Source organism: Emydura macquarii, unplaced genomic scaffold (genome assembly GCF_026122565.2).
Source record: "Emydura macquarii macquarii isolate MOO-44397 ecotype Brisbane River unplaced genomic scaffold, CSIRO-AGI_Emac_v2 contig_3020, whole genome shotgun sequence".
In the NCBI taxonomy this organism is placed as follows: Eukaryota; Metazoa; Chordata; order Testudines; family Chelidae; genus Emydura; species Emydura macquarii.
The window spans coordinates 1-26,475 of record NW_027133157.1 but is presented as its reverse complement, the minus strand read 5'-3'; the positions used below and the strand labels follow the sequence as shown (position 1 = coordinate 26,475).

General features: G+C 48.8%; 1 protein-coding gene across 1 annotated transcript; it reads right to left on the bottom strand.

Annotated features, from left to right (window-relative positions):
- Position 1: 1 nt before the first annotated feature.
- LOC137141236 (zinc finger protein 271-like) lies at positions 2 to 16,467 on the bottom strand. The gene is made up of 5 exons (XM_067530067.1): positions 16,388 to 16,467; positions 14,826 to 14,939; positions 9,976 to 10,955; positions 2,993 to 3,752; positions 2 to 1,878 (listed from the first exon to the last, which is right to left on the bottom strand). Exons 2-5 carry the CDS (start codon positions 14,902 to 14,904, stop codon positions 1,634 to 1,636), a joined length of 2,064 nt encoding a protein of 687 aa, XP_067386168.1. The 5' UTR covers positions 14,905 to 14,939; positions 16,388 to 16,467; the 3' UTR covers positions 2 to 1,633.
- Positions 16,468 to 26,475: the final 10,008 nt, after the last annotated feature.

Here is a 26,475-nt window from a genome sequence, read left to right as displayed (position 1 = left end):
AGGAAAACGTTATCAGTTAACCAGGAGTACAGTCAACATAGGACACCCACAGTTAGGGCGGAGAGACTCTAGGTTCCTTCCCCCTCGAAACATGACACAGTAAAACTTTATTCCAACATCATGACTCACGTACATGTATAAAATGTTTGCCTTCTATCTGTGGACCAGCAAATGATATATCAGAACCACTAGTATTGACAGCTAAAGTGAATCTCTTGTATTATTGTAAGCATTTTCTTTAGGCGCCTGATTTATATCGCCAACAAACTATAGGTGTAGTTTGGGCACTGACTACAACATCTATTAGGGTTACATTTAAATTCACAAAATAAAACCCACCGGGTTGAAATTCACAAAACAGAATTAGGACAATTCAAGGCTATAGCCCAATATTACTGGAATAAATAACGTGATCCTTTATTATGCGACCACTCAACAATGGGCCGTTTGATCATAGCACTCAGTCAAATAACACCAGACAATATGTAACACCAGGGATATGCATCTTTTCTCTATCAGAGCCTCAGATGCAAGGAGGTAGTCATTTGAGTTACTGTCTATAGAGCCTAAATAACATAATTCATAGAGCCCTGCATGGTTACAACATTTGTATCCACATCCGATCCATGATCCGCAAAAATGATCCGTGGATATCCGCATCTGTAGATATAAAATGGATATCCCCAGATTTGTAGGGCTCTAATAAGTCGTTCATGTAGTGTACTGAATGCCCTCTCTAGTGGTAGGTCTTTTTACAGTACTAATACTTATACAGCGCTTATAAATATTAACTAATAAAATCTCTGGTCAGTAGTGTTATCACCCTATTTAAGAGAGGGGAAACTGAGAGCTAGGAAATTACTTGCCCCCTCTAGTCAGCACCAGAGATAGAAACAGAATGCTGGAGTCCTGACTCCCACTCCTCCCTGCTTCAACCACTAGACTCCACCACTGGGAACAGAGCCCAGGAATCCTGATTCCCAGTCCTTCCTGCTGTAAGTAGACCACACTCCCCTGCCTTAGAGGAAAAGAGACACCAGGAATACTGGCTCCCAATCCTCTCTAGGGCTTGCCTATATGTGGAAATTGACCAGAATCTATGTGGAATAAGCTCCCCATGTGGACACATTATTCTGGAATAATTAGTGAGCTTCTGAAGTGGAGCACCTACACTAGAATCAAATACCTCTTCCCCCAGAATAGAGAACCCACATGGGGAGCTATAGCAGTCAATTTGTCAATGCAGATAAGCCCTTAGACTCCCCTTCTCTTCTACTGCAATGGATATGGACACCCAACATCCTGACAGATGAAAGGAAACCCGACAAAGTCAGTCAGTCAATGGTGCTTGGCAGTAGTGTGGGAGAAGACCCCAATGCATGAGTGGCAGACCTTCCCACAGTGGCTACAGGTCCACTTGCCAGATGGAGGTTGGAGCACACTCTGCTTCCTGACTCGCCTGCAGGCCTCAGCCTGGGCTCTCTCCAGACTGAGAGATTGTGTGCAGGGCTCTCCCAGTTGTCAGCGGGGATGCTGAATTCTTGAGACCTTGCTTGACCTTGTTGCTGTATCGGAGCTTTGGCCTTCCTCTGCATTGCAGGTAGTTTTTGGAGTTGGCCACTGAGAACAGCCATCAGCAGACGATCTTGAGACATACGGCCATGGGTCCCAGCCAGCGAAGCCTCTGAGCGTCCAGCATAGTCTGCATAGACTGCAGGCTGGTTCTCTCAAAGATCTCGTTGTCAGGATTCCTTGGTCCTAAGTGACTCCAAGGATTTTTCTGAGACAGCGAAGGTGGAAGCTGTTCCATCTCCACTCCTGCTTGGAGTACGTGACCCAGCTTCCACAGCCGTAAATGGTAGTACTGAGAACCCAAGCCTAATAAACGGACACCAATGTGTTCAGGGTTAGCTGCTTGTCGTTCCAGACAGGTGAGGTAAGGCAGCAATGGATGGGCCCTGTTATAATGACTTGATGCAATGAGGTTAATACTCGGGTTTAGACTTTAATTCCCCCCCCCCCCCACCTCCCCTGCAACTACTGTGATGCTTCTAAATCTCAGCCTTAGCACCCAATCAGTGAAGGGCTGGCATTTTACCAATATACAAACATACAATTAGCGCATACAAACAAATATAACACAGCCAAGAACACTGCCTTTGTAACTGTTCAGTCTGGAGTTTGTTAGTCTCTATGATGGAAGGGCTCTCAACTGTAATAAGTGACGCTTACTCTAAAGATCTTCCATCTCGTGCAACAATAACTAATGTGTAGGCTCCCAGCCTGGGAGCTCTGATCCCACCAGGGGTGTGATGAACAGGTTTGTGACCGCCCTGCCCTTGATGGGAGGGGCATCCCAGGGCAGTCCTGCTTTGGAAAAGGTTCAAAGACATTAGGGTCTCTCAGGCTGGAAGCACCTTGCCTTGGCTACATTTGAACCACTAACCAGGAGGTTAGCCATCATGATGTCCCGGTAGCTTAAACCAGGACACACCATAACTTCAGTTTGCAGATACTCCCAACCTCGTTCCCCCACACACCTTCCCATCAGAGTTGGGAACAGATCTCATGAGTCCCAACTCCTGGCTCTACCCACTAGACCCCACTCCCCCCTCAAAGCCAGGAATAGAACCCAAGAGTCCCCACTGCCACCCTCCCTGCTCTACACTACTCAATCCCACTCCCTTTCCAGAGCTGGGGATAGAACTCAGGAATCTTGACCGCCAGCCCCTCTGCTCTCCCCCCAGACCCAATCCCCTCCCAGATCCAGGAAGAGAACCCAGTAGTCCTGACCCCATCTACTCTAACTACTAGATCCCACTCCCCTTCCAGAGCCAGGGATAGAACACAGAAGTCCTGACTCTCAGCCTCCCCCCCCCAACCACTAGACCCCACCCCTGGAGCTGCAGGAAATCTAGATAAGGAATTCCCAGGCTCTAAGACAGGAGGACATTGACCTCGCCCAGGGTCAGGACCGCCACCGGCTCCTCACCCTGGTGCAGCTGCTGGTGGCGGGTGAACTGCTGCTTGTAGCGGAAGCTCTTCCCACAGGTGCTGCAGCCGTAGGGCTTCTCCCCAGTGTGGATGCGCCGGTGTTTGACCAGCTTGGAGTTGACGTAGAAGCCGCGCCCACAGTCGGAGCAGCGGAAAGGCTTCTCGCCCGTGTGGATGCGCTGGTGCTCGATGAGGGTGGAGCTCTGGCTGAAGCGTTTGCCACACTCGGTGCACTCGTAGGGCCGCTCCCCGGTGTGGGTGCGGTGGTGGGACACCAGGTGGGTCTTCTTCTTGAAGCGCTTGCCGCACTCCCCACAGGCAAAGGGCTTCTCGCCGGTGTGAGTGCGCTCATGCTTGATGAGGTTGGAGCTGAGGCTGAAGCGCTTGCCGCACTCCCTGCAGCCGTAGGGCTTCTCGCCCGTGTGGGTGCGCAGGTGCTTCACCAGGTTGGAGGTGCGGCTGAAGCTCTTGCCACACTCAGGGCAGTGGAACGGAGTCTCCCCGGTGTGGGTGCGCTGGTGCTCGGTCAGGGCGGAGCTGCGGCTGAAGCTGCGCTGGCACTCGGGGCAGGTGAAAGGCTTCTCACCCGTGTGGGTGCGCTGGTGGCCCAGCAGGGTGGAGCTCTGGCTGAAGCGCTTGCCGCACTGGCCGCAGACGAAGGGACGCTCGCCCGTGTGGATCCGCATGTGCTCGATCAGCACCGAGCTCTGGCCGAAGCTCTTCTCGCACTCCATGCACCGGTAGGGCTTGGCCGCCGGCTGCCGGGCAGCAGGGCGGGGAGGTTCCAGGATGCCCAGCAGGTTGATGAAGCCCGTCTCGGAGCATGTGTGTTTAATCCGTCTCCTCCTTGGAGAGTCTCTCTGCTGGTGCTCCGCGATGCAGATCTTGGGGCACGTCCCATGTGGCTCTGCTTTACTTGTGGTCCCATCACCTGCCAGGGGAAGACGAATCCACAGATTATCAGGATGGAAGGGACCGCTGTGATTATGTAGTCCGCATGCCTGCAAAGCACTTGGCTTGTCAGCTCTTTGGGGCAGGGACTCTCTTTTTGCTTTGTCTCTCTACAACTCCTGGGCACTACTGTAATACACCTAATATGTAATATGCTGTGCCTGGCACAATGGGGGCCTGGGCCATGACTGGGCTCCTAGGACTAGCATAATATAGCTAATAAAAATGTACAGCCCCTAGCACAGCAGGATCTTGATCCATGACTGGACTCATAGATGCCACGGTAACACACCTAATAACATAGAGCACTTAGCCCAAGGGGGTCCTGCTCAATGGCTGGGGAATGGAATTCCTTCCCTGCACCAAGGAGAAAGGGTGGCAAAGGGGTAAAACAACCTGATCAATAGGAACCGAATCCCTCAGAGACCTTTCCTCAGAGGGAAAAGGAAAGGCTGGTTTTGCCCCAACCTCCCATCTGAGCCCTTGAGGGACCGGGAAGGGGATTCCTCAGGACAGGTGGGAGCCTACCACAAGGACAGGGCACCTGAGCCAGACGAAAGGGGGGACGGATCATGGAAGCTTTGCTGGGGTCCCAGCTTTTCCCTTCTCCCCCGGACATTCTCTGCACTGGTGTCACTGATCCATCACCTGGGATCTCCGTTTGCTCAGAGCCCCGCAGAGCCGGGCCACACCGCTCATCCCCGTGCTCCATCTGGGAGATCAGTGCCGGGGCCTGGAGCGGGGAATCCTGCTCTCAGCAGGCGAGACAAGGCTCCAGCCCAGGCACCTCACACAGCAGAATCCATCGGTTTTCTTTCAGCCCAGCAGCATTCCAGACTAGGGGGAACCCAGTGATGATGTCATAATAGCCCCGGGGTCACGTGATAAAGGGAAAGGGAGGGGGCGTTCCTGTTGCTAGGAGACCAAAGGAGACAAACAGGCCTATAAATCCTCAGTGTTCTGGTTCCTGCAGGATCCGCTGTTGTTAATAAAAGACTGCCCCATGGTCATTTAGTATCCCAGTGTGCACTGCTCTCTTACCCCCCCTCCTCCTGCCCACCATCTCCCACAGCTGGCAGGAGAACCCATGTATCCTAGCCCCTTTCCTTAAACCCCACTCCCCTCCCAGAGCCAGGGAGAGAACCCAGGAGTCCTGCCTCCCAGACCCCCCTTCTCCAACCCACCAGACCCCATCCCCTTCCCAGAGCTGAGAACACAATCTAGGACTCCTGACTCCCAGGCCTACCCCAGCTCAAATCACTAGGCACCACTCCCCTCCCAGAGTGTGTCACTTATACAACACACTGCAAGACGAAGCTGACGTTTCAGGGACTTTCACATTTATTTTCAGTGACAGTCTATTGATGTTTTACAATGCGAAAGAAAGAAAACACGAGCCGTTAAGCAGGAATAGGGTCAGTACAAAACCAGAGACACAACAGCAGAGAATCTATGTTTTGTTTGCTAAAAAAAGAAAAGCAAAGCAAAGCCAGTAATATTTGTTTAATGAATCAATTCAAGAACATATCAGACATGAATGTCCTCCAGTGGCTCAGGCACAGAGATTAGAAGACCTAGTAGTATTGACAGTTAAAGCTAAATCTCCTGTGTTATTACTATAAGCATCTCAAGTGATTTGGGAGTTAGATTGGTCTTAGATTTATATAGCTGACGTTTCAAGTATGTAGTGTTGTCATCTTTTGAGATTTTATCACACGTCTCACAATATTTGTTGTTTTTCTCAGCATCCCAACTCCTGAACTCATCTGATTATGTGAAAATCTCAGGTTTCAGTCCAAAAAATAAGTTTCTAGCCCTTGTGGTTACAGAGAAAAGCTTGAAAAGATGACCTCTAAAAGCTTAAAGAAAGCAAAGAAAAAGAACCACACATTTCTCATTTAAAAAAAAAGTCATGAATTTTAAGCCTATCATTTTTTTGTGGGACAGGGGGAAGGAGGACACTGATTCATGGACTTTGAACTCAGGGTTGACAGTACTGCATGTGCAATTTGGCTGGCTGACAAGAAGTCAGTGTAGCTTACATTTAAAGTCACAAAAAGGAAATCTGTTACATTTAAATTTACACAGCAGAACTGGACAGGATGACCCAGACTGATGTGGTCAGGTAAGAACTCTCTATTATCAAATTAAACAATATGATCCTTTATTACATAATCACTCAACACTGGGTCATTTCCCATGGCACTCTGCTAAATGATAGTATGTGCTAGATCTATACCACAGTGTATATGCAACTTTTCCCCACTTTAATATCAGAGGTTGCAATTTGTGTCACTGCCTATGGACCCTAAGTAATGTAGCAATTTGTCCATGTAGTGTTTTGAATGTTGTCTAATTGTTGATCTATTTACAGTACTCTTTAGTTGAGGAAATGCTTGTTGGACTGTACTACCCAGAATATTTAGTAAGGAACTGGATGTTCCTGTTTTTTGAGAATGAAATATAAAGAACTGTGCATTGCATGGATCAAATCTCAAGGTGTCCGTGTCTGATTCTGCTCTTACTTATATGAGTGTAAATCAGGAATAACGCAGTTTAGATAAGTCCTCTGAGATCACGCTGCAAGTCAGTAGCAGATCTGGAAATACAGCATAGGAATCTTGACCCGGTAACACCTAGCATTAATCACCAGCATCTAGGGGTCCTGAATTCCCATCTCCTCTCTTGCTCCCACCCTTCCAACTCTAGACACTACCCCCCTCCAAAAGCTGGGAATAGAATTCAGGGATCCTGATTTCCAGTCCCCCCCCACTCCCTCTTACAACCACTAGATCACACTCCTCTCACAAAGCTGGGAACAGAACCCAGGAATTGTGATATCCAGTCCTCTGCTCAGACCACCCCTCTTTTCAATCATGGTAACAGAAGGACCCTATTGTAGCATCTATGTGTAAGGAGTAGAGTTAACACTCAGGATCAAAAGCTTTGCTTTGAATTTCAACCTGGCTTTTTTTGTGTGAGTATTAACATCTCAGTGCTAACATTATCTTAATGGAGGGCTGTTCTTCTGCATCTGTAAAAACACAGAACTAGTTTATATGGCAATGTAACACCACAATCAAGCGCCTAATAACACTGTCTTTATAATCATGAAGTCTAATATAGCAATCCTGCTTAATACAAGGGATTGCAACCATATACAGTAAAGCCCTACACCAACTCACCTCCTGTCTCTCTATCTGTCTAGCTACCACTGTGATCATCACTACGGAATCACAGGGCTACACATGCCTGTCAGGAGCGACCTTTTTGAATTATTCCCATAGTTTACATTTTGCTTTATTCAAAATAATCTTGAATTTATATTTGGGTGTGAATTTAGTCCCAGGGAAAGGTGCCCTGAGACACTAGATTCTCTGTGCACCTTCAGAGCAGCCTTGGAAGTGTGAAAGGGAGTTTGCCCAATACACACACACCCTGTACCCCTCCCACTGTGCCTCACCCTGCCCAGGAGACTGAATCCTGAAAACAGGTGCAGCCAAGGATGTAGTGGCACGAGCCTCCAACTCAGCCCTGCCTTGAAGGGATGTTTCTGGAGTGGAGGGGGGGGGGAGGAGGAGGAGGGGAGAAGTGGGAGTCAGTCCCTGTGGTGCATTCAGTCCTCAGACTTTCTACTGGGGCTGAGGATTAGTTCTGATGATTAAGAGCTGTGGATGTTCACCAACCGGGAAGCGGATTGAGGCTCAACAAACATGTTTCATACCAGGGTCACCGGAATGCTAATTACAACTGTCCTAGGCTGATTTGAATTAGTGATGTAGAGGCCGAAGATCTAGAAGGCGGCTAAGATTCTGCAGTCACTTAAGAGAGCCATTAGGTGACCCCAACATTCAGGCACTCCCTACTTCAACCCTTCCTCCCCTTCAAAGAGAGATTAATTCTCAAACTTTACAGTTGAAAGAAAAAAAAAAAGTAGAGAGACATCTGTCCCGATCAAATCCATTTCTCCACAGTTCAGTCTCCCTTGGCTCTCACACAGCATAAGCATCCTCTGTCCAATGTTCTTAGCCTGGTGGGACAAAGAACCAATGCAGTGTTCAGGCAAAAAGCTTTCTACTTGCTCCTTCTTGGCAGGTGTCTGAGGCGGGGTTTGTTCATAAACAGAGAATCATAGAACCACAGGGTTAGACGGGACCACAGGGGTCATCTAGTTTAACCATGAGAGACAGGAAGAGGGTTTATTTCCCCTATGTCTAGAAGACAGGAGGACACTGGTCCTAACAAATCACTCCATCCAATTTCCCACAAGAAGCAATGGGTCTCCTGGCCTCTCCTGAGGATTCCAGTCTGAGCATGAATCTGAAATGCTCCTTCTGCCCTCTAGCATCAATGCCTAGCACCCTGCAGCTTTGTAAGCAGTGAGTTTGGCCCCTTTTCAGTCCTTTCTGCCAACAGAGGAGCTATTTAGTGCCAATGTAATGGTGATCTTATGACAAAGACACCCATCATGATAAGAACAAGACTGAGATCCAATCAACTCATTCCATGCAAGGGGCTCCCAGGCCATCAAATGGTGATGGCTTCAGGCCATGTTACCCACTCAAGTTCCCCACCTCTTGCAATGTCATTAGAATGTCCATTCCATAGGGCTTTTCCCCCCACCCGGTCGCTGATCTTCTAGACGCTTGCTCATGTTGCAGTAGCAATAGGCCTCAGACACCTGTCTGGACCTTATAAGAGCCAGAGCTGCCAGTTTTAGGGCTTGCTGTCCAGTTTAAGGGCTTGTCTACACTAACATTTAGTTTGTGGCAAGCTGAGCTGTGAATCTATCCCAGACTAGCTTGCCACAGACTAAATGTTAGCAGAACGTCTTCTTTAAAATGGGACTAGATCAAAGTGCATTAAGGAACTGTTAATACATGTCAGTAGGATCCACACAGACAGCTAGTCTGCGGCAGGCTTGCCACAAACTAGTCGTTGGTGTAGTCAAAACCTAAGAAACAACAGCCTTTCAATGGTCTTAGCCTGCTTTCCAAGATTTCCCCCTGCTGGATTGCCAGGGAATGGTAATAGAAATTGACATTGTTAACCAGTGGAATTCCCTGCAGCAGGATATTATGGAAGCAAGTATCTCACTAAATCTGATAAAAAAGGATTTGATGTTTGTAGCAATAAGAATAGCACCTGCAGTGACACTGGACAGGATAAACACTGAAATGTCAAGGGCATTCGACCCTTATAATCCATCCTGGAAGCCGAGAGCCAGTTGCAGTCTGGAAGGAACTGCTTTTCTCCTCCATGGTACACTGCACAGTGAAGTGCATTCAACATTTTCTTTGCAGCATGTAGCATTGGCCATTCTTGGAGGTAGGATACCAGACTAGATGGACCATAAGTCTGAACTGGTGCAGCAGGGATGGGCATGGGGGATACTGGGCTAGATGGGCCCGTTAGTCTGATCCAACATGGGAGGAAGTAGGGGGATATTGGGCTAGACAGGCCCATCAGCCTGACCTGGGGCAGCAGGGAGCTGAATGGGAAACTCTGCTACATTGGCTCATTAGTCTGATCAACTGGGAGAGGGGGATGAAACCGGGCTACAGAAACCCATTGATCTGATCTGGGGAAGTAGGGAAGGGGATGTATCAAGTTAGATGGGCCCATTAGCCTGATGTGGAGTAGCGAGGGTAGGGATACAGGGCTAGATGGGCTCATTGGGCTGGTCTAGAGAAGCGGGTGGGGGAATACAATGCTGGTCTGTGCTGGAGTGGCAGGGAGTGTTGGTGGGGGGAGAATGCTGATCTAGAAGGGCCCATCAGGAATTCCCGTATTCTGAAAACAGGAATCAGAGAAATTCCAGCTACAAGGGAACCAGAGTTGGACCGACCAGCTTAGAGAAACACATGTCAATTCCAGCTCTGCACTTGGCCCAACAGAATCAGCCACACACTGGCTCGAGCCCCTGCTCCCCCTCATCCGCGGGGTGAGAGCTTGCCCACTTTAAACCGTCTCTGTGATCTGTATGAGTGGGGTTGCCGCAGCCCATGGCCCTAGGGTGAGGACCGCCACCGGCTCCTCCTCCTCGCCCTGGTGCAGCTTCTGGTGGCGGGTGAACTGGGGCTTGTAACGGAAGCTCTTCCCGCAGGCGCTGCAGCCGTAGGGCTTCTCCCCAGTGTGGATGCGCTGGTGCTTGATGAGGTTGGAGCTGACGCAGAAGCATTTCCCACAGTCGGAGCAGCGGAAAGGCTTCTCGCCCGTGTGAATGCGCTGGTGCTCGATGAGGGTGGAGCTCTGGCTGAAGCGTTTGCCGCACTCGGTGCACTCGTAGGGCCGTTCCCCGGTGTGGGTGCGGTGGTGGGACACCAGGTGGGTCTTCTTCTTGAAGCGCTTGCCGCACTCCCCGCAGGCAAAGGGCTTCTCACCGGTGTGGGTGCGCTCGTGCTTGATGAGGTTGGAGCTGAGGCTGAAACGCTTGCCACACTCCCTGCAGCCATAGGGCTTCTCACCCGTGTGGGTGCGCAGGTGCTTCACCAGGTTGGAGGTGCGGCTGAAGCTCTTGCCGCACTCGGGGCAGTGGAAGGGGGTCTCCCCGGTGTGGGTGCGCTGGTGCTCGGTCAGGGTGGAGCTGCGGCTGAAGCTGCGCTGGCACTCGGGGCAGGTGTAGGGCTTCTCGCCCGTGTGGGTGCGCTGGTGCTCGATGAGGGTGGAACTGCGGCTGAAGCTCTTCTCGCACTCACTGCAGGTGAAGGGGCGCTCGCCCGTGTGGATCCGCTGGTGCTCGATGAGATTCGAGCTCTGGCTGAAGCTCTTCTCGCACTCCGTGCACCGGTAGGGCTTGTCTGCCGGGCGCCGGGGCTCCAGGATGCCCAACAGGTTGATGAAGCCCCTCTCACGGGGGGCAGGCCGGCGACGCCTCATCTTCGGGGGGTTCACACGCAGCCTGCCCGGGCCACCCTGGCTCTGGCAGGCAGGAACAAGTCCCGAGAACGTCCCACACGGCTCCACGTCCTGCTGAGGATTCTCTTTGCGCTCGCTTGCCGCCCTGCCACCTGCCGAGAGAAGAAGAGAATTAAACCATGGTTGATAAGAGCGGGAACTGGGACTCAACTCCATGCCTGCAGACCAAGGATTCTGCTCCGATGTCACTCAAGGATGGGCTGGGACAGGATCCTACCAGAGATCAGTCTAGATGGATGCTGAAAGCCATCATTTTAAATTGCCACAGGTCTTGGCCTGCTGTGAATTCCACTCCTACTTCCCACTGGCCAATGCTCACTTTTAAGAGCCATTGTGGAAAACCAGCGTGAACCTGCTACAGCATCGAGGGTATCGTCTATTGACTGAATCATTTAAAGTGGTTTTCTATAGTCCATGCAGAATCTGGTGCTGCTGCCTTTTTTCTTAACCAGCATTATGGGTGAGGCCCAAGAACTGGTCAAAGACTCAATTATGTCTTCCTTTCTCATTTCTTCAGTGGCTTGTAAAGCTTCTTCCCTCTTTGCTATTGGTAAATGGTGAGGTGGCTGTTAAATGGGCTGGCTTACCCCAGTGTCAGTCTTGTGCTGGACCAGTGCAATGCAATCTATATCTCTGAAGAATCAGGAGAACAATTTAATTCCTAACCAGAAAGTCTTAGACTGTTCTGCTGCTGCTCATTTATTTGTACAGCACTGCACTGGAACAAGTTTAATAGAAACTCTGGGAGCTCATCTCTACCCCTTTCTCCTCTATAGTTTCTCCTGTATCAGCATTTACTCGCTCTACAGGTTCTCATATTGTTACTTCAAGTCCCTTTTTTAAAATATTTGCTGTTTGTCTGAAACAGTCTGGAAATGAACAAGGATACATTCCTGCTTCAGATCCCCAAGAACTTTAGCTGCTAGAATTCCCCCTGGGTCTCAGAGCAGTCCTCATCACTTTCCAAATTCCCTTGCTGGAAAGCTACCACAGTATGTAGTTGTTATTAGGGTCTTCACCCCTGAAAGGTTGGACAGTTTGCTCACTGCAAACCAGTTGCTTACAAACCATTTGCTTCATCTGGGCCAGATCTTGCAAGGGAATTCCCACAGAATGAATTTGTGAGACAGCTTTCCTGGTATTTATTATAGTAATCAGCCATAATGAAATTCAGATCAGCTGTCAGGTCATCCACTTTATTGGCTATCCACTTCTTACTTAAATTCCAGAGGTCCAGCGTTCCAATCCAATTTTCCCCGCTTTTGGACGGGTACATATTCCCCAGTAACTGTCTCCATTTGCAACTATTTAGGTGGTTCAGTTTTGGATCCTCTATTCCGTAACATGTGTGGCTTAATAACTGTTATCTTTGAGCCAATGTCCATTATTCCATATGATCATGAATATGTAATAGGATCCTGGGCAGTTAAACAACAATAATACGAGTATGACTATATAATAGGATGCTATTACATATTCATACGTCCATTATTGTTATTTAATTCCCAGATCTAAACAAAATCTGTGGGGTTGATCCTTGTAGATCCAAGCTTTGCCCCTTCATCTTGGTGCTTTGCCTGTTTCCCAGTCTGGATGAGGGACTTTCAGCGCGATGCTGTGTTCTGGCTTGCATTACATTTATAACAATTCTTTTCATGGCTAATTCTTTTCACAGTACCAGCATTTAAATGAACTGCCACCCTTAATTTTTTGCATCATTACCCATTTCCATTGGTTTACAAACTGAATTGAAAAGTTTTTTCCAATCATTCAAATATGTGATGAGCCAGATTAGAATCTCCTTTTCCACCAGGCACGTTAGACACAGAGCTGAATTTACAAAGCTCACGGCAATCAGCTTCCATCTTCCTCGCTAACGACTGCTTTCTGAACTGGCAGGCTGCTGCAAGGAAAGATTCAAGTTCTGAGGCAAATTCCACGGCATCTCCAAGCGTCCTTGGCCTCCTTTTGCTGATCTTGATCTGCAAATGCTACTTCAGCTGAGCATCTATTAATTGGTCCATTGAAGGCCTCGCTGGTATCTGGGTAAGCCAGGAACACAATTCTCCTCCGCAAGTCGTCTGCCAGCTCAGGTGGTCTCTTCTTTCCCTCTTCTTCTAGCCCTTAACTATGCCTTGGCTAGCTCAGATCAGTGACTAGCCCCAAACTGCATGCCAAGGGCTTGTACCAAATCTGGATAACTCAATTTCTTTTCTGCAGCACCATCAGAACTGGACCACTCAAGTTGGCTGCTAGAGACCCCCCTCTCTGTTCATTACCTCAGCTGTTCATTTGAACTAAGATGTTAAACTGAGCCAAATAAGCCTTCCAGGGAGCTTTTCATGTTAGTTCAGCTGGGACAGACAATCCAAACTGCCCCCGAACCCCTGAGGGTTACAAATGTTTGGCCTTACCCACGTTCTCTGTCTGGCCTGATTCTTCATCCACATAGTTGACTTCCACTGTGGTCTGTGACCCTTTACATTCCTTCTCCAGGTGATTTTTTAGCTCCCCAAGTCCTTTGCTGTAGCTCATCTCTGTTAGCATCTTCCAAGTTGGCCATAACTTCCTTGGTCTCTTCTACTTCCTGGAAAATCATTCGGTCCACTATAGTCAGTTGCTGGTCACCTCATTGATCTGTCTTGCCAGTCTGGAGTGGATGCTTTGTAGCTGGGCTTTGAAATCTGCCCGAACACTTTGCAGCTGCTATGCCAATAAAGATATAATCTCCGAATGCAGGTCATCTCTCGGTCCTTTCTGGGAAACCTCCAGATATTGTTTTAGTTCCTTCTGGCTATCTTGGATGTCTGCTAGCACCTCCATTATCTGGTTTTATCTTGGTTCAAGAGGAATACAACTCAGTTTCTTCCCTGGAAAATCTAGCCCACCTTTCACATCGGCGTGAAAACCAGACCGACCAGAGAGACACTATTCAAGGCTTTGCCAGGTTGTTTCCATTAGGAAAAGAAATTGATCATATGAATCAGGTATATTCTTTGGTTCAATCCAGTTTGTTTACAAAGAATACACACAAAGTCTTGTTTCCCTGAACACAGTAGAAACAAACAACAATGGGCAGTTTCCTTGCTCAATACTTCCAAGTCTGCCCCTTCAGACCATTCTGTGTGCAAGGAGCTCTGCTCCCTCACGGTCATGCACATAACTGCTTCTCTCCCTGCCAGTTGGCTTTCCGCCTCTCTCACACACACACAAAGCTAGGCCCTGGCCCCTGCTTTTGCCACCAATCCCAGGGAAAACCGCTCAGCCCTGCTCAGGCTTCTCCATGTGGTCCAGTGCATGGAAAATGTATTATTTATTTTCTTAATTAATTCACTTTAAAAGGAGTTGTTGTTTTTTTTAAATGCATTAACTATGAAAAAGAAATAATTTAATCCTGCCTATTGATTATTTCATTCCATTTTTTTCAGGGTGGGAAGCAAGACTGCAGGTTACAGTAGGTGGGTAAAGGCAACTGTGGCTTTTGGGGAGTCAGGTTTAGTGGAATAAGAACACTGTCTGGCTGTTTCTGTTAAAACGATTAGCAGTGAAATGGTAAACAGTCTGAATATTTAAATGGTCATCAGGTTTCAGAGTCAACACTCCTTTGGAATGAATGGGACAAACACACAGTTGTTTCACACCGTCGGCAGGTGCGGGCAGACATTGCTGCATCAATATATCAATTTTTTGGTTTTAAGATTTTCTTTGCAACCATAAGAGCGAAAAAAATTAGAATCTGAAACGTGATTTTGTGTTAATGTGTGGATGCCACGGCAAAGTAATATACAGGGGCCTACACTGTGATTGACACCTGCCAGGAGGATAGGATAGCTCCTTGGATGATGAGATGAGGTGAGAGAAGAGAACCAGGGTAGGAGGGGTGCACCCAGTGGCTTTGCTGGGATCCCAGCTTTTCCCTTCACTCCTAGACAGTCTCTGAGCTGGTGTCGCTTATTCCTCACCTATGTGGGTGCCTTTCTGGATCTCCCTTTCCTGGGAGTCCTGGAGATCCAGGATGCATGGCTCTTCCCCTTGCTCCATCCAGGAGATTACAGCAAATTCAAGGATTGGAAATCCTGCTAGTGGGGAAGAAAATAGGTGAAATCAAGGTCCATCGAAAGCCGTATGAGAAGAAGAACAAGATCTACCAGAATAAGCACTTTGACACTAGTATAACAACTGCCTCTATAGTAGAGGGTGTACGGATATAATTATTTTGGTATAAATAATCATACTACAAACCAAAATAGTTACATCAGTACAAAATCTGTATGTAGACGAGGCCTTAGACTGCAAGCTCTTTTGCTGTGTGCATGTACTATTGGGGTCCCATTCAAATAATAGTGATAATAACAACAGCAATTAGAGCAGGCTGAATAGTGTTCACTAAAAACTATTTGGCTAATTTAGCTCACATCGATTAGTGGAAAAAATTATTGCCCCATCATTATTTTTTCACTATGTGACTAGCCCTTGCTGCAGGTAAATAAATATTCAACCAGTTTCCCTGCTCACCACCAAAAAAACTGCTTGGGACTCATTTCAATTTAATTTACCAGCTTTATAGTCCCTTATGATTGATCCTGGCTCAAATGAACTGCATTTCACAAGTCAGAGGAGCTAGACTCTGACGTTGGGATGGGATGTGTAGAAAGCCCAGCATAATAAGATCTAGCGATGGAGATTTGGAAAGAGGTAGAAAAAGAGAAAAGAAAAGAAAAGAAAAGAAAAGAAAAGAAAAGAAAAGAAAAGAAAAGAAAAGAAAAGAAAAGAAAAAGGTGTGGGGGTGTGTATGGGGATATATATAAAGAGAAGGTGTGTGGGGGGACAATGAGATGTATGAGGATACATATATATAGAGGGGTGTATGACGATAGCAAGATGGATTGTATGGAGAGAGAGGGGTGTGTATGGGGTGGGAGAGAGAGAGAGGGACTGACAGGTGTGTATGGGGAATTGGGGATGGAGAGATAGAGGGATGTGTTGGTGATAGACAGACAGAAGTACTAGGATCCACGGACAGAGGAAGGGATGGCTAGATAGACTGGCAGAACGAATTCCCCAGCTTCACAGACAATCTGGCATAAATTCTACCCCCATGTAACCGCCACACTCCCACTCCAGCCTCAGCGGCGACCTGCCACGCCCCAGGCAACGCTTAGACCCCCTGGCTCCAGGGAGTCTGACACCCCTCCGCTCCCCAGCCCTTTCTGCAGAGCCCCAGGGCTCTTTAAACGCCTCGTGCTGTCGCGGGCGCTGCCCCTTACCCCAGCGCTGCAGGGGAGGCAGGGCTCAGGCACCCCGCGCGGGACAAGCAGGGAGGTGGTCACACCTGCAGGGAGCTGGGGGGACAGATCAGGGGGAGCAGATCAGGACGGGCGTGGGGGGTAATGGGCACCTATAGAAGACAAAGCCCCAAATATCAGGGCTGCCCCTATACAATCGGGACATCTGGTCCCCCTAAGACAGACGGATGGCTGGACGGAGCCCTTTCCCCAAGGGTCTGGGACAAGGATTCTCTCACCCGGGTCCCTGCAGCAGCCGTTCAGCCCAGCCCCGGGGACAGGAATAGGAATGATACGGTGGTGCCTCAGTAAGGGCCTCCCCCGGAAAATTTCCCTGTACGATGGTTCCTGCTGTCCTCCATCAATGGGCACGGGGGCGGTGCAAGCCCAGCTTCCCCCTGTTGCAAGGACCCAGCAGGCTGCGCAGCTCCCTGCGGTTTGGGGTTTCTCTGTGGTGTCGGTGTCAGAGGGAAGCGGTGTGTCTCTGACACAACAGGCGTCGCCCTGAGGGTCAAGGGGAGGGATCTTGGGTGACTGTGAAGATACTTATCTTTCTGTGTGAATTTATCCCCGCTGCTATGGAGACAGCAGGGGCAGGCTACACTACAAAAACTGAGAGCATAACTCCAATGTCCTAACGGGTAGATCAAGCTATTCCTTTGATTGCCAATGGGACATTAGTAGGATTAGCAGGAGCATTGCCAGCAGATCGGGGGAGGGTTGCCAACCTTGCGTTTTAGTTTTTACTGACATGAAGATCTGAAGTTGGGGTTTTTTGCTGATACGGTAAACTTTTTACTGACATCATTAAAAATACCATAAACAATACAAGAATGTCACAAAAGTGTGTACTCGCTCGTGATATTCTGTACACAGGAATTTGGAATTACGCAATTGTTTTGACTGCAGTTAATTGATCAATCTGTTTCTTTGGGCGTGTGCAATAATAGAAAAACAGGAAATTGATAAAGTCATGATCAGCGTAGTTTTATGATACAAGAAGTGATTCTGGACGAGAATCAATGTCAAAATACAATATGTTTTATTTCTACCCAATTTTACTGACATTTTCATTTATTTATGGATTTACTGATACTGTTAAAATTGTACATTCTTTTACCGACTGTCTGTAAATTTATGGATGGTTGGCAAAGTGATTATTCCCTTCTATTCAGCATTGGTGAGGCCACATTTGGTGTACTGTGTCCAGTTTTGGGACCCCCCACTACAGAAAGGATGTGGATAAATTGGAGAGAGTCCAGAAGAGGGCAACAAAAATGATTAGGGGGCTGGAGCACAAGACTTGTGAGGAGAGGCTGAGGTAACTAGGCTTGTTTAGTCTGCAGAAGAGAAGAGTGAGGGGGGATTTGATAGCAGTCTTTAACTACCTGAAGGGGGGCTCCAGGGAGGATGGAGCTAGGCTGTTCTCAGTGATGGCAGATGACAGAACAAGGAGCAACGGTCTCAAGTTGTTGTGGGGGAGGTCTAGGTTGGATATTGGAAAAACTTTTTTTAGGAGGGTGATGAAGCACTGGAATGGGTTACCTAGGGAGGTGGTGGAATCTCCATCCTTAGAGGTTTTGAAGGCCTGGCTTGACAAAGCCCAGGCTGGGATGATTTAGTTGGGGTTGGTCCTGTTTTGAGCAGGGGGTTGGACTAGATAACTCCTGAGGTCCCTTCCAATCCTCATCTTCTGTGTTTCTATGACCCTTAATCCATAGGATGGAGCAGGCACACACATGCCTTGCTGACATAGCTATGCCAGTTTATCTAATTAGTGGAGACTAGGCCTTTTATTTCAGTACAAGAGTGGGTTTTTTCAGTTTAGCTTATGTTGCTTGGGAAGGGGTTTAAGCTGAACCAAAAAAAAAATCACTCATAGGGCATGTCTACACTACCTTACTGCGGTGGCTGATGTCCACACTACCCTCCCTCTGTTGGTGGTGCACGTCCTCACCAGGAGTGCTTTCTCTGACTGAAGAGGGGCATTGTGGGGGGCTGAGAGACAGGGATCTCAGCTCCTCATCTGGAGCCCAGCTGCCCCCTAGGCTTCTTGCCTCCCTGCTCCCAGTCGGGAGCTGCGGGGCGGAAGCCAGCCAGGTCTTCGTGCCTTCGGTGGGGAGATCTGTGCCCACAGTCCGGTCGGCTGCTGTGTTTTCAGCAGGGAACCAGGATCCTGGGGGGCAGCAGGGATCCTAGCAGGAAGTGGGAAGCCTGGGCGGCAGCCCAAGCTGAGAGCCTGGCTTGGAGCAGAGACCTGGCAGCAGCCCCGCTGGGGAGCTGGTAGCCGGTGTTTGTCAATTTCAGGGAATTGACAAGACAGCCAACAGCAGATGTGTCTACACAGACACTGGCTTCCTAACTACAGGGACTTAAGCCCTACACCTCTCGTAGAGGTGAAGTTATGTTGGTGTAGTAGGGAACTTACACTGGCAGGAGCAAAGCTGTAGTATAGATAATCACATAGTGAGGTCGACATAAGTCTTCTCAACGACCCCTTCATGATCCCCCTATACTCAGCCCTGAGACCCAAACATACCCTCCCTAAGCCCCCATAGTCTCTCCTCTTCCACCCCCAAAATAGACCCCTTAGGGACAGTCTAAATAACTCCCTTAGAGCCACCCAAAACCTTCTCATTGACTCCCCAGTATAGACCCCTCAGAACCCCTAAATAGCCCCCTTAGGGCCCCCAATATCCTCCCCTCATGAACCTGAAAAAACAGACCCCCTCAGAGAGCCCCAATATTCCTGCTGATGGACCCCCCCCCCCCCCGAGGCTAATCCAATTTGCCCCCCATTCAGCCAGCCCCATCTTCCCACCCCCATGACAGTTGGGGCCATTACTGCCCCTCCCCCCCACCGTGCACTGCAGTTGAAAGGTGGGGGAGGGGTGGCGTAACGGTTTTAACTGACACAGGAGGGGGGTGAGGGGGATCGCAGGGGGTTTCGGGGGTTCATGGGGGAATATTGGGGTCCTTCCCAGGGGATATTGGGGGTGTCTTTGAGGAGGTTGGGGCACTCAGGGGACTTTGTGGGGTCTCCAAAGCTGATATTGGGGATCCATGGAGGAATGTTGGGGGTCCACAGTAGGGCTAGGGAGTCCCTGAGAAGAGCTCTTAGGGTAGCCCTTATGTGGGTATTGGAGAGGTCTGTGATGGAGGCGTTGGAGAATCTGAGGGGAGATATTTGGGGCCATTCAAGGTACCTAGTATGAGGTCTCCCAAGGTTGTGTATTGGGGTGTCTTTGAAAGAGATATTGGGGGGTGTCTCTGACCAGGCTATCTGTATGTAAGAAGCACTAAACTCTTACACAATCGTGTAAAAGCATAAGGTCTGGAGGGGAGTAGGGAGCAGTAGTTATAGCAGGGGACTAGGCAGAGAGTGGGGTTTAATGGATTTGAGCAGAGGGAGTTGGGAGTCAGGACTCCTGGGTTCTATCCCCGATGTGGGAGGGGAATGGGGTCCAGTGGTTAGGGAGGGTCGTGACTCAACCTCCAAGATAAGACTTGTGGCCCTGTTGGCCAGAGCTTCCTCCCCAGAGCCCCTCTCTGACTGCAAAACTCACACCCTGACTGTGAATCTCATCCTATTCAAAACAAAATGCAACTCGCTGGCTTAATTTAGCAATCCCCCACCAAAGAAACCAACCACCACAACAAAATCTCCATATGGGGTGAGGGGAAGACACTTAAAATATGTAAGTTGCATGGGGAAAAATGTTAGACACTTGTATTCAGATATCACCATAGTATGCGAATGTGGTATAAAAACCCTGGGTTCCATTCCCGCCTCTGAAAGCCAGCCCAACCTAGACAGTCCCTGCAACGTCTAGGGCAGGTTAGGAGGGATGGGGGTTGGGGGCCGTTTGCCTCTAGGGTACCAGTTTTAACCCATCCCCAGGTTGGGAGGACTGGTAAGCTTGTGTATGTGGGGAGTGGGTTTGGGGCCTTTCCTCTACTGGTTACCTCCAGGTTGGAAGGGCTGGTTGGGTGAGCAGCAAATGGGATGTGGCCCTTTTACCTATAGAGCAGCAGCCTCTAATGCAACTCCAGGTTGGGAGACTGGTTAGCTGGCTGGAGCAGGGAATGAGATAGTGGGTCTTTTACCAATAGGGTACTCCCCTTTGCCATTAGTGATGTCCCTCAGGCATGGTGGAGCAGAAGTTTTCCTGCTGCTGCCACTCTGATCATAAACATAGGATTCAATCTCCAGGATCTGCCTTTCCCCAGCTATAAAATGACCAGAAAAATAACAACGGTAAGGAATAGCTGTAAAAATCTCTCTTTATTTGTTCAAAAATAGGAATGGTACAAATCTCTGATCATCCTGAGCATGGAGAGGCAAAAGCCGCAAGGCACTGAGGCAGGAATTGGAGCAAGGCAGGAATGGCAGAGAAATGTGTCTGTGATGCGCCTGTGACCATGGGTAGGTGCAGAGAGACCCCGGAGGGTGGCAATTGTATTTTGTCCCAGAGGTTGGTCAGATTCAGTTTGGTGCAGTGGACATAATGGTCAGAGCTGCGTCGTGGCAGGATCATGAGTTTTCTTTTGGTCTGTGTGTGGCAGGATTTGGGGCTCTTTAGATGGGAAAATGCATATTTTGTCCAGGATGTTTTTTTCTTCTTCATTAGATTCCCCTGTAAGGAGAATTTGGTAGGATGTGATTAGCAAAGCATATTTCCTTATGCAAATCACAAAGCACTTTAGAGTCATAAAGGCATAGAGGTTAATGCCAGAAAGGACCACCAGATCATCTAATCTGATCTGTATATCACAGGACACCAACACCAGCCAGCACCCACACACTAAACCCAGAAACCGTAATTAGACCAAAGTATTACAGCCCACAGGAGACTAGTCCATTATGTGCCAGAGGCAGAGAATAAGAGGGACCGAGGTTCTCCAATGCTCAAGACCCCTGAAGTGGCAGGGAAATGATTAAATAAGATATACTCAGATAATCCTGGCAAGTGACTGGCACTCACACACTGCAGAGGAAGATGAAACCCTGGCAAAGTCCCTGCCAGTCTGACCTGGGGGGGTTTCACCGTTCCGATCCTATATATGGTGATCAGTTAGACTCTGAGCTAGTGAGCAAGAACCAGCCAGCCAAGCACTTGAGATATCAAATGCTTGATGGCATCTCAGAGCCCAGGCCATCCCAGTTCATTGTTCTATCTCCAGCCATGCCATCCCTGATGCATCACAGGAAGTATATAAAAAAAGCAACTCCAGAATACATTGGGGGGAAACGTCCCTTCCTGATCCCTGCAGGAGGCTGTCAGAAACCTTGAAGCGTGAGCTTTTTTAGGAGCAAAAAATTAGGGCTCTGTACAAAAGTGCAGCCACTTCCGGGGTGGGACATGGCAGCTGTATATTGACTACACAGCAACATTACACAGGAATTGCTCACCCAGTGATGACATACAACCACTTCTGGAGTGGGACTATTTAACTGTTTAACAGCCACATGGCAGTGCTGGGGCAGGAGGATCCTATATTGGGGGGAAACTGCAGGAAGAATATGAAAACTCCTGAGCTGGGCTCTGAGTAGGAGTCTGAGCTTGCAAAAAAAAAAAAAAAAAAGTATCACTGGATTTTTTCTGGCCGTGAGTGATCAAGGCTTTGCTTTAAAACCTCCTCTGAAAGACACCTGCAGAAGCAATCAGCCTTTAGCTCTAAAGGAGTGGGGTCTAGCGGTAAGAGCAGGAGTTGATTGGGAGTCAGGGCTCCTGTTTCTTTGATGCCCGATCTGTCACTATCTTGATGGTAAACCATCCTCTAGAAGCTTGAACTAGGACAACCTAAGCATTTTCTCATAGATTTCGAAACTTCACATGCCAATAACTTTCAGAACTAACAAGGGGCTGGCTTGGACGTGGAGGCACCTTGATGGGAAACGCCAACTATCCTTTTCCCCAACACCCATAGCCAAGTTGTGCCTCCCACCCTGGGGCAGGATTGGAATTGGCACCCCCCCTAACAGGCAAAGGTCCCGTATCCCATTCCCCAGCCCTCCGTAGCCAGCCAGTCCCTGGATCAGGGGTTGGATTAGAACTGGCAGCCCCTGAGGGCAAAGACCCCATATCCCATTCTTTGCTAAGCCAGTCAGTACCCCTGATCTGGGGTGGGATCAGAGCTGGCACCCCTAGGGGAAAGGCCCCTTATTGCATTCTCAGAACCCAGCCAGTGACCCTGCTTTTAGCAGAGTTGTGCCCTGGAGCGGGGAACTCCTTGACAGCAGCGCCCTCTTGCAGCCTTCCTCCCAGAAATGGAAAGTGAAAGAAAGCAATGCTGCCCCTTTTCGGAGCCAGAGATGGGTGGAAAATGTCCAAAAGGCCCAATCCTGCTTCAGACCCCCCCTCACCTCTTATACCCCCTCCAGCCTGGCAGCCAGTTGCCTCTGGTTGATGTCCTCCAGCACCTGCCTGGCCACCTGGATGGCTCCCGTCTCCAGGTAGTAGCTGATCATCAGGTTGCACACATCTAGATAGTCTGCCTTCTCCAGCGGACCCCGAGGGATGTTGCTGCTGCCCAAGGGCAGCTGGGCCTGGTTCAGCTTGACCTTGAACTTCTTGAAGTCCATTTCTTCCAGCTCCTCCAGGACCTCCTCCAGCCGGTCCCGCATTCTCTTTGACATTTCAGTGGCAGCCACAGCTTCCACTCTCTCCTTTTTCTCCTCCGTCCTCCCCTCTGCACACACAGTCCCCCTCCCTCTGCCGACTGTCACTGTGTCTCCTCCCCTGTCTCCTCCCTCCTTCCCCTACTAGCCACAAGGCCGGGCCACACTGGGAACCAATGCTCCAAAAAGAAGCTGATTTCCTGTCTGTCTGTAACCCTCTCCAGCTCTGCGTGGGAAGTGCACCCTGAGAAAGATTCACCCGCTGGGTGGGGCTGAAACTGCCTTTCTCCCTTTCCCTCTCTCTTTCTGACTAATTATTCTTGGCAGACTCTGTGAGCTAGCTGAGTTCCTTTAACTCTTTCCAGTCCCCTTAGATTGATTCTCTGTGAACATGCGATAATTTAGGGTGTGTTGCTAATGTTGTTTTGGTGTGTTTTTTAACCCAATGGAGCAAATGCACAGACACAAACAGAACATTTGAAAAGCAGTTCCCGTTCCCTTGGCCAATCCCTTTCCCCATCTTTCCACCTCTGACTCCTTCAAACTATACAGGTATAGTTAAATGCCATTAATGTGGACGCATTTTACCATTATAAAGGTGATTGTACTGGTATAGTTTACTCCTATAGGGGAAGGGAAATAAGCCATACTGGTCTAACTGCCTACACAGTACAGGTTGTATCAGGATAATTTTTCTGGTAAAAAAATCACTCACCTACCAGCAGTTATACCAGTACAAAATCTACGAGTAGTCCAAGCCTCAAATCTCCAGGGTCTACCAGTCTGGTGCTAAAATTTTGCTAGGAAAAGAAAATAACAAGAGGAAACAATCTGAAAAGCTTTATAGTTTTGTATTATAATCAGAGAGAGATAGAGAATTCTTTGGGGATCCTGGTCTTGGGAAGGTGAATGAAGAACACCACAGTGACCTAGCTGAGGTCTGTGTCGCAGCTTTTGATGAAAACTGCTGCTATCCCATTTATGTACTGTCCACTCTCAACTCTGTTTAACTTGTAAAACCCACAACCCTTCAGAACAGCCTTACCTTCCACAATCTTCCCTAGATACACTCACTACACTGGCTTTGATCATTGCAGAAAAGCATAAAGAAGATTTAGGAGAGAAAAAAAAGGAAAGTCAGTGATTACAGTTACACCCTTCAGAATGAGGCCCTGAACCAAGTACTACTCTATAGTGGATAATTCAATTATGTGCTCATTCAGAAGCTTTTTATTGATATGCTTTGAGTTTGAGGAAGGATAGGATCCTTTGCAATGGCTGATTTTCCACAGATATACAATACCTGTGTCCAGAGCACCCTTGCCAGCAAAGTCCTGGGGAAGGGATATATGGGGAACACACTAACCAATGCACTATGCCACAAGAATGATTAAAGGCTTAGAAAACATGGCTTGTGGTGATAGATTCACCCCACATTGGCTCTGAGAGGGCTGAGGTAGGTCAGGCAGGCCCCATCAGCCAATTAGGCTGCAAGATGGGGGAATTAACGGTGAAAGGAAAGGTCTAATTAGGAGGTGAAAGGAAAGCTCTAATTAGCTCTAATTAGGAAAGCTCTAATGCCTGAGCAGAGGTGGAAAGGACTAGTATAAATCCAGGAAGCTGGCTCCACCAGAGGCTGCTGCTGCTGATGACAGAAAGTTTAGTTACTCCATTTAGGAGAGCAGGTAAGAAGGAGGGACCCTAGAGAAAGAGTAAGGACCCTAGAGGCCTGGTGAGAAGGGCGCACCCTGAAGAGAGCAGGGTGGAGTGGGAGTGACTGTGGGATGTAGGGTAGGAAGCAGCCAGGGGTAAGCAGCAAGGTTGGGGACTCAACAGACCGTGGCTGTATGTTGTAGGGTCCCTGGGCTAGAATCTGGAGTCTAGGGCAGGCCTGGGTTCCCCTACCTGCCTCTGGGGGAGTAGTACCATCAGGGCAGTGAACTGGAAGATTGCCTGGGTCACTTGCAGGAGTGACAGGGTCAGGGTACTGGGTGTGAGCACTGGTTGCCCCTTGAACAGAAGAGACTTTGAAGGACACTACCCTGGAAGAGGAGAGACACTGAGTGACCTAGCTGGAGGACTGAGTCATGAAGAGCCAACAGCAACACCTGGAGCAAAAGACAGGCTGTGGGCTGAGAGAGCACAGTGGGGTGTAACTGTAGGAAGAGGTGTTGGCCTTGCAGAGCTTATCCCCAGAGTGGCCAGGAGGAGGTGCCATCCTGTGATGAGTGGAGCACCCTGCCACAGAGTCTAGTCTATTTATCTTAATACAGAGAAGGTTGAAGGGTGACTTGATCACTGTCTGTAAGTAACTACGTGGGGAACAAATGGGCTCTTCAATCTAGTGGAAAAAGTATAATATGAGTTAATGACTGGAATTTGAAGCTAGACCAATTCAGACTGGAAATAAGGTGTATATTTTTAACAGCGAGGGGGATTAATTATTTAAACACATTTACTAAGGGTCATGGTGGATTCTCCATCGCTGGCACTTTTGCAAGCAGGATTGGATCTTTTTTTAAAAGATCTGCTCTAGTTCAAACAGGAACTGTTTTAGGGAAGCTGTATGGCCTGAGTTATTACAGGAGTTCAGACTAGATGATCACAATGTTTCTCTCTGGCTTTGGAGTCTCTGAAACAATAGATACAGCAAAGGCAGACTCAAGGAGAGGGTGCAATGCAGAGAGGTTGCAGGATCCCACACCGGAGTGGGTAGCACTAAGACTAGAGACCCAAATATCAACCCTGCGTTGCATTAAAGAAAACAATGTCTTTCTCCATCGGTCACAGGCACAGTGTAAGAAAGATTCAGAAAAGGCCGGGCAGGGGAATCTGAAGAACGGGGAAGAAAATTGGCAGCATGTGACCTCTCGAAGAAAGAGAACCCATGTGCCCATCATGCAGATAGAAGTAAGGAATCGTTTTCATCCTCTCTGCACAAGTACTACGGCGGAGAACAATTTGGAGGACACTTCGGAGGGAATGGATCAGAAGGAGACCCGTTTGATCAGAAGGCAAGGGATGCATTCTCCTAGGGACGGGGGTTCTACAACCACCATTCCCAAGAGGAAGAGAAGGGTGATGGTGGTCAGGGACTCCCTCCTAAGGGGGATGGAGTCATCCATCTGCCATCCGGACCGGGAAACTAGAGAAGTGTGCTGCTTGCCTGGAGCTAGGCTTATGGATGTGACAGAGAGACTGCCAAAACTTATCAAGTCCTCAGACCGCTACCCCTTCCTGCTTCTCCACGTGTGCACCAATGACACTGCCAAGAATGATCTTGAGCGGATCACTGCGGACTATGTGGCTCTGGGAAAAGAGATAAAGGAGTTTGAAGCACAAGTGGTGTTCTCATCCACCTCCCTGTTCAGGGAAAAGGCCCAGGTAGAGACCGTCACATTGTGGAAGTAAATGTGTGGTTACGCAGGTGGTGTCGAAGAGAGGGCTTTGGATTCTTTGATCATGGAATGTTGTTCCAGGAAGAAGGATTACTAGGAAGAGATGGGATTCATTTAACAAAGAGAGGGAAGAGTATCTTTGCAGACAGGCTGGCTAACCTAGTGAGGAGGGCTTTAAACTAGTTTCGACAGTGGACGGAGATCTAAGCCCGAAGGTAAGTGGGGAAGAGGGACACCACAAGGAAGCAGAAGGAGGAGGGTGCAGCAGGGGAGGCCTCCCGATTCAGACTGTGAAAGTAGGTCAATC